A 12,213-nucleotide genomic window follows, 5' to 3' on the forward strand; every position below is an offset into this window, starting at 1 on the left:
TTAGGGGAAGTTCCGCCAAATTTTTGGTAGAATTTCTTCTAAGGTGGGCCCCGCAAGGTCACTCCTAGATCTTGTAATGCGGTGGCTGACCGCCTAGCTGCTTTAAGTTTTCAGGCAGAGCAAGGTTTTGTTTGGTTTGAACAAGCACCCGAAGATATTCGAGATGTGCTTCTTTTTTTTTGGTTTTTTTTTTTTTTGAGTCAGCCGTCCTTACGATCGGAGCGACCCCCAAAGAGGGTGTCCCAAAGGCTTCCTAGGCCCAAAGACTAATCCCCCTCGGCGCCTGTGAAAGGCTCCAACCATGCATCGCAGCATGGTGCCTGGCCACGTTTGATAATTCAGCAATTACAATGTCCCCCCCAGCGTTTGAACCCAGGACGTGGTTGGTTCCATATCCTAAGTTACCCGTGGTGGGGGCCGACTGCATCCACTAAACCACTTGCCGTGGTTTTCGAGATGTGCTTCTACATGATTGTAATCAACTCAGTTGAGTTCTATTAATAAATCTCTTTCATTGATTAAAAAAAAAATTAGGATTATTTTGGTACATTTTTTTTAAGGGGAGTGAAATTTGCACCCTAGTTTTTACAAACTACACTCCCTTCTAATATTTTAATAATTTTAGTTTTCTGATGTTTTTTCCTCTTCCGATAATACCCCTGCCTAGTCTCTTTTCTCTTGGGCGAGTCCTGGAGTGAGCAAAAGCAAGCATTTTTGCCCATAAATGAAACCATACATACATGCCTAGAAGTTGTCAGATTACACAATGTTAGTTTGAAGTAGTGGGTAAATCGAAAACCCTATATATACATGCCCACCCCAACAAACCCAACTTATGCGCAAGCCAATACATGGTAAATATACATAATGGAGTTGTAACAATATACTGGGTTTTGTTCTTTTTTTTTTCCCTCCTGTTTTTCGTTTTTCTTTCCCCAACTGGGTCCCTGGGAAGTTCAGTTTCCGTCGCCGAAATCTGATTATGCCTTATGGAAAAAGGCTGGAAACTGACGCATAGCCGCATCTAAGAACTATTTTCACTTTCTTATCAAATTACCCAATGTTAGTTTGAAGTTAGGAAATGAAACCATACCAGTCTCTATTCTTCAAAACCAAAATGCATATTCAATTCCAGATTCATACCCACATCTGAGACTTCAATTTTCAAAAAAATTTCTTTTATTTTCTGGGTTGTTGGTTTTTTATCTTTGATTTTCATTCATAGTCAAAACCAAGAGAAAATCCATTTCATTGAGAGGCAAATCGAGATTTTGGAGGCAAACTAGAGAAAAGTTGTTTGGTTGTTTAATCATGAGACAAATCAAGATTAAAAGAGAATAACAATTAGAGGAAAATGATGTAATTCACAAATCAGGGAACAAAAATCATAGAAGCTAAGTGAGAGAGAACATTGTGCGATAAGAGAAATGGGAAGACGATGAGGAGAAGAGGAGAAAGAATTTTCCAGTTTTCCAACAAAGACTGAAAGAGAGAGGAGAGAGATGGAGTCAGTAGTTATGATTGACAGGTTTAACCCTGATAGATTAAAAATTTTGAGAATAAATTAAATTACAAGGATAAATATGACAATTATAAAATAGATTTTTATTAAGAAAATTAAAAAGAAATGATTCCACAACCCCCACTTTTCTCTCCCACTAAAAACTCTCTACAATACCAATCTATTTCTTCTCCATAATTTAAGTATAGAATCATAGAAAACTCTGTCTAGGGTTTACTCGAAAGCTGCCGCTTTCGACAAAATGGCCGGCGACGGTGAATCTCTGACTACGGGGGTGGGGATTTTCTTCTTCCCTTTCTCTGTGATCGATATTGCTACTGGGCAGCGAAGAAATCTGACATTGATTGGGATGGATGATGGCTTCGAGGTCGGTTTTACTCTTGACATCGACGAAGACTATAGAGCTTGGGTTGCTTCTGGCGTTCGTTCTCTGGTGAGATCGAGATTGGAGCGACGACCTATGGTGTTGTCAATGGTTCGGGGTACTGGAAAGGGCGCTGGTGACCTGGTTTGTTCGGCGGGTGATGGCGACCTTGGCAACAAGGGTAGTGTTGGTCGTGGCGGCCTGCATCGGGAACAGATCTGTGAGCGTTTTGATCAGGGTGATACAGCAGCGTCTTGCACGGTGGTGATGGCAGACAAGGATGATTGTGGTGGCTTCCTTGTCGGTGGCCTGAGTAGCCGAATGATAGCGGCATGGACTGGTGGCGGTGGTGGCCTGGAATTTTGTAGAGGGGGAGCAGATCTCAGCTTTTGGGCCATCTGGGCTTACTTTTGGATTTTGGGCTGGGCTCTATTGCTAAGGGGCTGGATGACTTGGGTCTCTATGGCCTATAGTATTGTTTAATTTCTGTTTTGGTCGCAAAAATCAGGGCCTTAGTTGAAACTTTTTTATGTAAGCTTCGAGTTTTCTAGGTTTTTGTTAGAATAAAGGTGCGTGAATTTACCAAAAGGTGGGTGTACTAGGGATTTTTTGGGAGTTTATTCTTTTAGAATAGGGTTTCATGAGGTTCTAAGAAACGATTTTTTCTGTCGACCCCAAAGGGGTGTTTCGTTTTTATACTGCTTGCTGAATTATAATGAAAGGGCTGACCTATTACCATAAAAAAAATTTATTTATTCTCCAATATCTACCCACCTTAAAAAAAAAAAAAATTTCGTACACATGCGCTCTGTATAATGCAGACTAATTTTTACTTACAAAATCTCTTATCTCAATTATTGTATAGATAATAATAATAATAATAAATTACAACATCTCTAACAAAATACAGTATAAACTATAATTTTCAGTTTTACTTTTTACTTTATTTTATTTTATTTTGTAACTGCGAAAAAAAAAAATTGACTTGTGCTTTGAAGGGGCGAGAGGAAACTTGCTATTAGTGTTTTATCGGAAAAATTAAACTTCAGAGAAACTTTGATTTCTTGCGGTGTTTTTTTTTTTGGTTAATGAAAAATAACTTCATTAAGGGACAAGCCCAAAGGCCCAGCAAAGCTAAACATGCCAAGAAAAGTACATTGCGAAAACAAACAGGCTAAACTCCCACTAGATCCATCCCAGGAAGTAGGAAGAGGAGAAAAGACCAACAAAAGAAATCGTGAACCGACAAAGCAGTTCCGATCATCCCTCCGCCATGGGAGGACAGGGGAGACCATCATTCCTTAGAACCAGTGTTAGGGAAGGTGGTGGCTGGGTAGCCCATCTCAAAGGACCCACCGACCCATTGGCAAGCGAAGCTGCATTGTGAGCAACCCTATTCGCTTCACGGGGAATCCATTCCCATTTACAATCCTCCAAACTCGAAGCCTTCTTTCGAATTTGTTCTAGAATCGGGTAAGTTCTCCAATTTTTCCTTCTACCCACTTCACGCAAGTCACTGATCACTTCTTTCGCATCTGATTCAATAATTACCTTCCTCAGATTCGTTGTGACTGCTAAAGAGACCCCTTGAAGGATTGCGAAAGCTTCCGCTTCCGCTATTGATCCGCAGTGAGCTGGAGAAGCAGCACCGCAATGAAGCTCTCCATTGGAGTTCCTGATAATAATGCCAATCCCGGCCTTGTGCGGAGCCTTCCATGACGCATCACAGTTAACTTTGTGGTAATTTGGCGGGGGAGTCTTCCAGAGAAGTCGAGACTGGGCCGTCTGCTGATGATCATGGTCAGGTGGTGTCACTTCAATGTCAGTCCGAAGGATCGAGATGGTTGATTGGAACTCCAAGGCCAAGGTGGTGGCCGAAGCAATGGTCAGATGGGGGGAGACAGACTTGTGTTGGTACACAGAGGCACCTGGCTTTCCAAATCGCCCAACAAAGAAAGCTCATCAAGGTAAGAGCTCTATCTCTACCGCTGTTGCAATGTTGGGAACTTGCTAACTTTAGTAACCACACATCCAAAGTAGAGATGTTCTGTTTATCAATTCGTAAGCCGAGAGAAGAACCAAACCAGACCCCCTCCACCCAAGGACAAAGAAATAAAAGATGCTCAAAAGTTTCCTCTGCAGTACCGCAGATGGGGCAAACAGGGGAAGTAGAGAGTCTTCTTTTATAAAGGTTGAGCATAGATGGGGCAGCTTCAATTAGGGCCCTCCATAGGAAAAGCTTTACCTTAGGAAGGGTTTTAATTCTCCAGAGTAGGGGTCATCATGGGCCGAGCTAGGGCCGGCCCTACCCTAAATTTTAGGGCTTAGGGTAGGGTCGGGCCGGGCCTAGTCAAAGTCAACAAAATTTAGGGCCGAGTAGGGTCGGGCCAGGGCTTAAATATGCTAACCCTTACCCGCCCGAAAAGCCCGATCCGTTAGGGCCGAAAGGGCATGGTCGGGCCGGCCCTCAAATAGGGCCAAATATGGCCGAAATGGGCCAAAAAAGGGCCTTATTTTGTTTAACAAAAAAAAACATTATTTTTTTCTTCTCAAAATATGGCTTAATGGTATATATTGGTAATAAAAGACTCATTGTTTTTTATTGAACATATTTAATACACACACACACTTGTAACTTATAACATTTATTAATATTAGTTAAGGTGGTTATATTCAATTAACTATCTATATAAATCTCTCAATATTAATTGTTGTGTAACAAAGAAAATAGAAATTAAAGAAAACAAAACTTATGAAATCAATTACAAAGAAATAAATAAATTGCATACTATAGAAAAAGAGAAACATAAGTAAAAAATAGAAAAAATAAAAAAATAAAAAAAACGAGTTATACTACATTAATAGGCATATAAGGATTATATGTGATCCAAAAATTCTGAAATGGAAATCGACCAATCTGAAAATTCTCATATGTTTATACAACATTGATCGGTATTGTGTAAAAAAATTAGGCCAATCTACCATGAATAAGGAGCCCAATGTAGCGGTCAACGCTTTGCACAAGCAAACTTCCCTAAGGGGAGCGGCACCATGCGCGGACAAACGTTGCGGAATTTTGACATCCATAAGTAGACCCCCTAGCCATGAGAGTGTGGGAGCTAAAAGATCGAAAAAAGTGAATTGCCAAGGACCGGTTAAGAGCATATTTTTTTTATGTTCTATTTAGGGTATTGAGTTGACCGGGTAGATCGAGGTCCAAACGAATGCGGAAATTGTTGAAATTTCTACCACTAACATATATTCATATGCAAACAACATCCAACGGTTCATTTTAAAAAATTCCATTTCGTCCCCTATTTTGCTCATGGAGGGTAACAAGCCTAATAAACTAGTTATACTACATTACAAGACACATAAGGATTATGTGCGATCCAAAAATTTTGAAATGAAAATCGATCAATCGGAAAATTCTTATATGTTTATACAATAGTGATAGGTATTGTGTAAAGAAATTAGGCTGATCTGCCGTGAATAAGGCACCTAACGGAGCGGTCAACGCTTTGCACAAGCAAACTTCCCTAAGGGGAGCGGCACCATGCGCGGACAAACGTTGCGGAATTTTGACATCCATAAGTAGACCCCCTATCCATGAGAGTGTGGGAGCTGAAAGATCGAAAAAAGTGAATTGCCAAGGACCGGTTAAGAGCATATTTATTTTATGTTCTATTTAGGGTATTGAGTTGACCGGGTAGATCGAGGTCCAACCGAATGCGGAAATTGTTGAAATTTCTACCACTAACATATATTCATATGCAAACAACATCCAGCGGTTCATTTTAAAAAATTCTATTTCGTCCCCTATTTTGCTCATGGAGGGTAACAAGCCTAATAAATTAGTTATACTACATTACAAGACATATAAGGATTATGTGCGATCCAAAAATTTTGAAATGAAAATCGATCAATCGGAAAATTCTTATATGTTTATACAATAGTGATAGGTATTGTGTAAAGAAATTAGGCTGATCTGCCGTGAATAAGGCACCTAACGGAGCGGTCAACGCTTTGCACAAGCAAACTTCCCTAAGGGAAGCGGCACCATGCGCGGACAAACGTTGCGGAATTTTGACATCCATAAATAGACCCCCTATCCATGAGAGTGTGGGAGCTGAAAGATCGAAAAAAGTGAATTTCCAAGGACCGGTTAAGAGAATATTTATTTTATGTTCTATTTAGGGTATTGAGTTGACCGGGTAGATCGAGGTCCAACCGAATGCGGAAATTGTTGAAATTTCTACCACTAACATATATTCATATGCAAACAACATCCAGCGGTTCATTTTAAAAAATTCTATTTCGTCCCCTATTTTGCTCATGGAGGGTAACAAGCCTAATAAACTAGTTATACTACATTACAAGACATATAAGGATTATGTGCGATCCAAAAATTTTAAAATAAAAATCGATCAATCGGAAAATTCTTATATGTTTATACAATAGTGATAGGTATTGTGTAAAGAAATTAGGCTGATCCGCCATGAATAAGGCACCTAACGGAGCGGTCAACGCTTTGCACAAGTAAACTTCCCTAAGGGGAGCGGCATCATGCGCGGACAAACGTTGCGGAATTTTGACATCCATAAGTAGACCCCCTATCCATGAGAGTGTGGGAGCTGAAAGATAGAAAAAAGTGAATTGCCAAGGACCGGTTAAGAGAATATTTGTTTTATGTTCTATTTAGGGTATTGAGTTGACCGGGTAGATCGAGGTCCAAACGAAGGCGGAAATTGTTGAAATTTCTACCACTAACATATATTCATATGCAAATAACATCCAGCGGTGCATTTAAAAAAATTCCATTTCGTCCCCAATTTTGCTCATTAAGAAGTTAACATTACATTGGTAAAATGGTTTCAACTCAACCAATTGATTATTTTTAGTTATGTTGATTACTTGATTTATTTCAAAATTGGTATTACATGAATATATTGTCCAATTTGAAATAATAGCTTTGTAATTATTACAGTTAATTAGTTAACAATAATTATTGGTAAATATTAAAATACCCATAAGATTATATTAAAATGGCGGCGTTTTTGCCTAATTAACGGTTAATTCTTTAAAAAAAATTATTTTTTTCTTCTCAAAATATGGCTCAATTTAAAAGACTCATTTCCTAATATGGCAAATTGAAATAATTTTCTACACTTCCATAGTTTTATACATATAACACATGTAATAGAAAATAACAAAAATAAAATATAAATTTTAGGGCCGGGCCGGGCCTAGCCCTTACAGGCTCAATCGGGCCGGGCCGTATGGTAGAGCCGGGCTTTATTTGTGTGACCCATACCCTACCCTAAATAAAAAAGAGTCGGACTGACCCGCTCTAATGGAAGGAACGTGCTACAAGTAGGGCCCAAGGGCCATATGATGAGGCCGACAGTCCAGAGGCATTTCCAAACCTTAGGGTCAAACCTGTGGGACGTGCTACAAGTAGGAAAAGTTGGTACATAATTTTTTTTATGCAACCAGTGGTAGCCAGATTTGACTGAATAGCACCCATTTCTGTTCCAAGGCCATACCAATCTGTCATGATCACCATCAAGTCCAATGGGGATTGATAGAATATTATTCACCACATGGGGATGCAAAAGGTGGGAGATGCTGTCAAGTGACCAGCAATTGGTCTCCCAATTAATAAGAGAATGCACATGAGTAGGGACGTTGGGGGCCTGCCCATAGGCCTAATCAAACCAACATGTGGGGGGGGGGGGGGCACCCACTGATCTTCCCAGATTCTAATACTTGAGCCAGAGATGACTTGCCAACGACTCCCCTTTAGAATAATGTCTCTAGCTTCCAATAGACTAGACCAACACCAGGAAGCCCTATAGCCTTTGATTGCTTCAAAGAAGCTGCAATTAGGAAAATATCTTGCTTTTAATACCTGTGCCCAGGTTGAATGGGGTTCTTGAATTAGGCGCCAGCACTGTTTTGCAAGGGGGCCAGATTAAACTGGTGCAAATCTCTGAATCCCATTCCTCCTTCAGATTTAGGAGTCCCCAAGAAATCCCAACTCTTCCAATGAAGTTTGTTCCCGTTTTGAGTTTTTCCCCACCAAAAATTACTCAGAGCAGAATTGACTTCATTACAAAAGTTCTTTGGTAGGAGAAAGCAGCTCATTGGATACGCTGGAACTGCTTGAGCCACAGATTTTAGAAGGACCTCCCTACCGGCAAGAGACAAAGTGCTCTGTTTCCATCCATCAAGTTTCCTGTTCACCCTTTCCATGATGTAACTCAGGGCTGCCTTCTTGGACTTTCCCCACACTGTAACTCAGGGCTCCCTTTCCATGATTTCTTGCGGTGTTAATGGGGGAAGAAAGTGAAACTCAGTACGTACGTTGAAAGAGAAGAATTGAGTTTGAACGCTGAAGCCTGACGGAGGATCGAAGCCTGCAAGCGACTCATAGCTAGGTATTGTTTTTACTATTGCAACTTCCTTGCTGAATAGAATACCAAACTGATCACGATTACCATGCCTTTGTTTAGGCTATCTTTATAGCGGGTTGTGATTGCAAATGCCAGCTGTACTAATCGAATTTCCGTTCGTTAGAATTAGATAGTGTGAGGTGATAATATATACGGAATTGGTGTGCCTGTTGATAGGTTAGAGGCTGGAATTCATGTCTGTTTGTCAATGGATTAAGTTAACAAGGATCAGCTAATGTTTTTGTTTTTAATGTTGTTGTTAATAGAAGCACACACGAACACACATAGTCGGTGACTGACTTTGTCTTGTGGTGTTGTTTAACTCAAATGTGCTCCCATTGTGGTTGACTTGTGTAATTTGGGCTTTGCCAGTACTTGTTTTTTTAATGTCTGATAATAGCTATCTTATATTAGAACAACCCGTTAGCCTTTTGCCTATATGGTTCTGTAATTAATTTGCAAAGCGAGGTTGTATGTCGTTGATCTGTCATTGCAAAATGGCTTTAATCCATGTTCTTTTGGCATCTTATAACAGAAAATTATGCAAAAAAAAATGAAGAGGCTGATATTGAGGAGCTCATCAAAGCAGTTGCATATCAGGTGGCAAAGTAATTGTCAGTGGAACAGCAGTTGGAGAGATGGGCACTACATATCTGTAAGCATCACAGCTAGTATCAATTTCTAATGTTTTGCTCTATTTGTTCAACCCTATGGTCATGCATATATGTATATATGCACTATGTTGTACTTTTATTGTATTTTGAGCCTGATGACTTTAGAAAGATAGTTCATATGTAAATACTTTTTAAATTTATTTTCATCACTTAAGAGTCTTGAGAATTTTAGTGTTTTGATTTTGTTCCAGGCTCTTGGTGATGATAACTTGAACAGAGATTTTGCTGTACAACAGGTGCCGTTAATATGGCAATTTTTTGCTAGAATTTTTGTAATATGTGAGCGCCCATTGGCTGCTTATTGACGTATTTTCTATTTTTGCAACAGTTGAAGCTTAGCCAGCCTGACACAATGATCAGGGATATGTTGACTATCTTGGTTTAGGAAATTGCTGGTTTTGGGGTATGCTTATTTCTCAAGTATTTGCCGATATATTTGCTTTTGTTGCCTTTTTGTTTTTCCTTATTTTCTGTTATTTTTCAAGTGCTTTATTATGCAGGTCTGAGGACTATTGATAGTATATTAGATGACCTTGAAAGGGAGATTGATAATGGAGTGAACACTTACCAGGTAACTTATGTGGACCTAGAATTTTGTAAATTCTAGGGCTGGTTTTGTTTTACCTCTGTAATTGTTATAAGCATATGGTTCTGTGGAACTTTTAAGTAATTTAATCAGGTGTCCAAAAGCAATGAGACTAGTATTTCATGTTCATTGCATTTCATTATCAGGCAATGTGGAATGATAGCCCGTATTCTTCCTGGAGCTGGAGCTACTGAAATAGAGTTAGCTAGGAGGGTGAAGGAATTCTCCTTGAAGGAAACAGGGTAAATTGTCTCTAATTTGGAACACACACACATATACACATACATATAGATATAGCATTCATCGCTGCTAGAGATTTTTGTTTGATTCGTACAAAAATGTCGAAAATAATAAAGATATACTGATATACTCAGCTGAGGGCTAAGTAGCATGTAATAGTCTGTGTAACACAATGAAGCCATACCCGTTTAAATGTAACGACAGCAACAGCATGATAGAGCAGCCTACCTTTTTGAAATCCCAAGATTATGCTTATTTGCCCAACTCTAAAACTAAGTTCTTTTTGGTCCAAAGACAAGTTCTCATGGTGGTTTAAGAGTGTAAAAGCTACTAATGAAATCGATTGGGTCATTCTTAGAATTTCTTAGAGTTAAATGTTGAGTTTACAAAGATTTTATTTTTATTTTTCTTGGGTTTGTTCTGTTCTTAGGGCAAGTAGTCTGTAAGGTGTCCAAGATTCTTCTTATTTGATGACTCTCTTAATAAGTCCACATAAGGTATTTGAAGCCAATACATAGTGTCTTATCTTGTAAGCCCCTACCCCATCCTTTCTCTCCTCTCAACTCCTCCAAGTTCTCTGAAATTACTGCAGCTTTAAACCTTTTCTGTCTTCTGAAACTATTCTATTTCCTAAGATTTCCATCCTAAGCACACTATTATCATAGCCAAAACTCACTTGTTTCGTCCTGCATCAAGTTTGTAACACAGGACTGCATTCTTCTTTCAATTACAATCGAGATCAAGAGTTGCTCTCATGATAGTGAAGATAATAGAAATCTGTTTCTACCATGCTTAAGGAGAGTGAAATAACTTGAATAGCAATATGTGTTGGTTCATCTTCATCGTCTAGGCTAAAAGAAGAATCAAGGCAGCCTGGTCCAGAAAGGGGTGTAAAATTGGAAGTTGCTGGCTAGCTATCCTGAAGTGATCCTTGATTGGTCATATAGCTGGGAGATTTATTTAGGTAGCACAATTCATAGATGAGCGAAAGATCTTGTTTTTGCAGAAGCTATATTAAGGGGACAGCTAGAGTCTTGTGGAAAAAATACCAACAACCTAATTTTGCAGTCACTAGAACTTTGGAACAGAATTAGAAGTTTACTTGCATTTCATTAAATTGGTGCAATGAAGACGATCTTCTGAAGAATATAATAGTCAGTTGTTTAGCTTGGCTACGGAATAAAAAGAGTTTACATGGAAGGAAGGCATCATCATAGTATGTAGGATATCTATATTTCTTTGGGTTTGGCTGCAATTACTAAATGGAGAAAAGGTTATAAAAAAAGATCTTCCATTGTGATTTCAAGGAAAGGAAAGTCAATTGGTAAGTCTTATGGTGGATTCACTTTTAATCCAGTAGAGTCAGATCACTTTTCTTATCGTGGTTTCGCATCATCTACCAACCATTTTGGTGAGTTCGTCTACTCCTAAGAGTACACAAAAGACTAGAATGTTTTTACTAACTCCAAAGCTAGAGAAGGCTTTTTGGCTATTATTCAGCACAATGCCAAATTGATTGCTAGCTTTCGCAGATAAAGAAACTTGTATTGCATCTGCTGGTGGTGACCTATTATATTGAAGGATTGGTTTACACTGAAGTGTAGTAGCTATAGCTTGGTTGGAAACGAAGTACCCTAAAACTAAGGCCAACACTAAGCCATTGGCTCAACTCTAAAACTAAGGTTTTCTTGGTCCAAAGATAAGCCGTCATGGTGGTGTAAGAGTTCCTGTCACTAAAAGTTACTAATTAATAAATCAGGAGTCATTTAAGTGTTAAGTCTATTAAGAGTCTTGACTCTTGACTCTTGGGGTTAGTACAATGTCGTTAAATTCTCTACAGGTCTCTTGTTATTCATTGAGTCTTATAGGTCTGTCAAAGGAAAATGTATCTGAACTGTATCCATAATGCTGTCCACTATCTCTAAGGCAAATCAGATTGGAATTAGTAAAAATTGAGTGTCGTTGAAGCTTTGTGCTCTCTCTTCTGCTCTCTTTACTTTTTACATTTTTAAATAATCAAATGGAAGTAATACGCAGAGGAAGAATTGCCTGCAAAAAAAAAAAAAATGATAGCAAATGGTGTGATTTTGAATGACTCCTTTAGAATTCTGTTAGATTGATCTGAACATTAGCTTTCATATTGCACTCAAAATGTTGTCCCTGAAAGCATAAAGTAGAATGATATCTATACCAAATATGTGAACTTTATATTTGTCTTATACTTGCCTATCATCGGTTTTGCTTTGGCATCAGTGAAATACCTACTGAAGAGCTACTGTTTGTGCAGATGATATCACTATGCTATAGCAAAATTTACAGAAATTTTGAGATGAGCCCTAAAGTTCTTCCCTGAGTATATGTGTCAGGACCCA

The 12,213-nt window shown here is 38.9% G+C and overlaps 1 protein-coding gene and 1 long non-coding RNA gene across 3 annotated transcripts; one reads left to right on the top strand and one right to left on the bottom strand.

The window, feature by feature from the left end:
* Positions 1-3,146: 3,146 nt before the first annotated feature.
* On the bottom strand, positions 3,147-7,443 carry LOC112184388. Its single transcript, XM_024322646.1, has 2 exons — positions 7,380-7,443; positions 3,147-3,814 (listed from the first exon to the last, which is right to left on the bottom strand). The coding sequence occupies exons 1-2, from the start codon at positions 7,441-7,443 to the stop codon at positions 3,147-3,149; spliced, it is 732 nt and encodes a 243-aa protein (XP_024178414.1).
* A 181-nt stretch (positions 7,444-7,624) lies between these two features.
* On the top strand, positions 7,625-12,203 carry LOC112184779. 2 transcript variants are annotated; one of them, XR_002930090.2, is made up of 7 exons: positions 7,625-8,326; positions 8,877-8,996; positions 9,207-9,251; positions 9,344-9,418; positions 9,501-9,586; positions 9,748-9,843; positions 12,129-12,203. It is a non-coding gene; the product is annotated as an uncharacterized LOC112184779 (long non-coding RNA). The 2 variants fall into 2 exon arrangements; XR_002930091.2 differs by having other exon boundaries at positions 7,626-8,326; positions 9,516-9,586.
* Positions 12,204-12,213: the final 10 nt, after the last annotated feature.

This window comes from Rosa chinensis, chromosome 2, assembly GCF_002994745.2.
Source record: "Rosa chinensis cultivar Old Blush chromosome 2, RchiOBHm-V2, whole genome shotgun sequence".
NCBI classification, from domain to species: Eukaryota; Viridiplantae; Streptophyta; class Magnoliopsida; order Rosales; family Rosaceae; genus Rosa; species Rosa chinensis.

Bases quoted from the DNA above. Each gene is read 5' to 3' on its own strand.
- LOC112184388 (XM_024322646.1), bottom strand. From the start codon at position 7,443: ATGACAGATTGGTATGGCCTTGGAACAGAAATGGGTGCTATTCAGTCA. The intron at 3,815-7,379 runs GTTGCATAAAAA...TTGGAAAGCCAG, and splicing joins GTCAAATCTGGCTACCACTG to GTGCCTCTGTGTACCAACAC.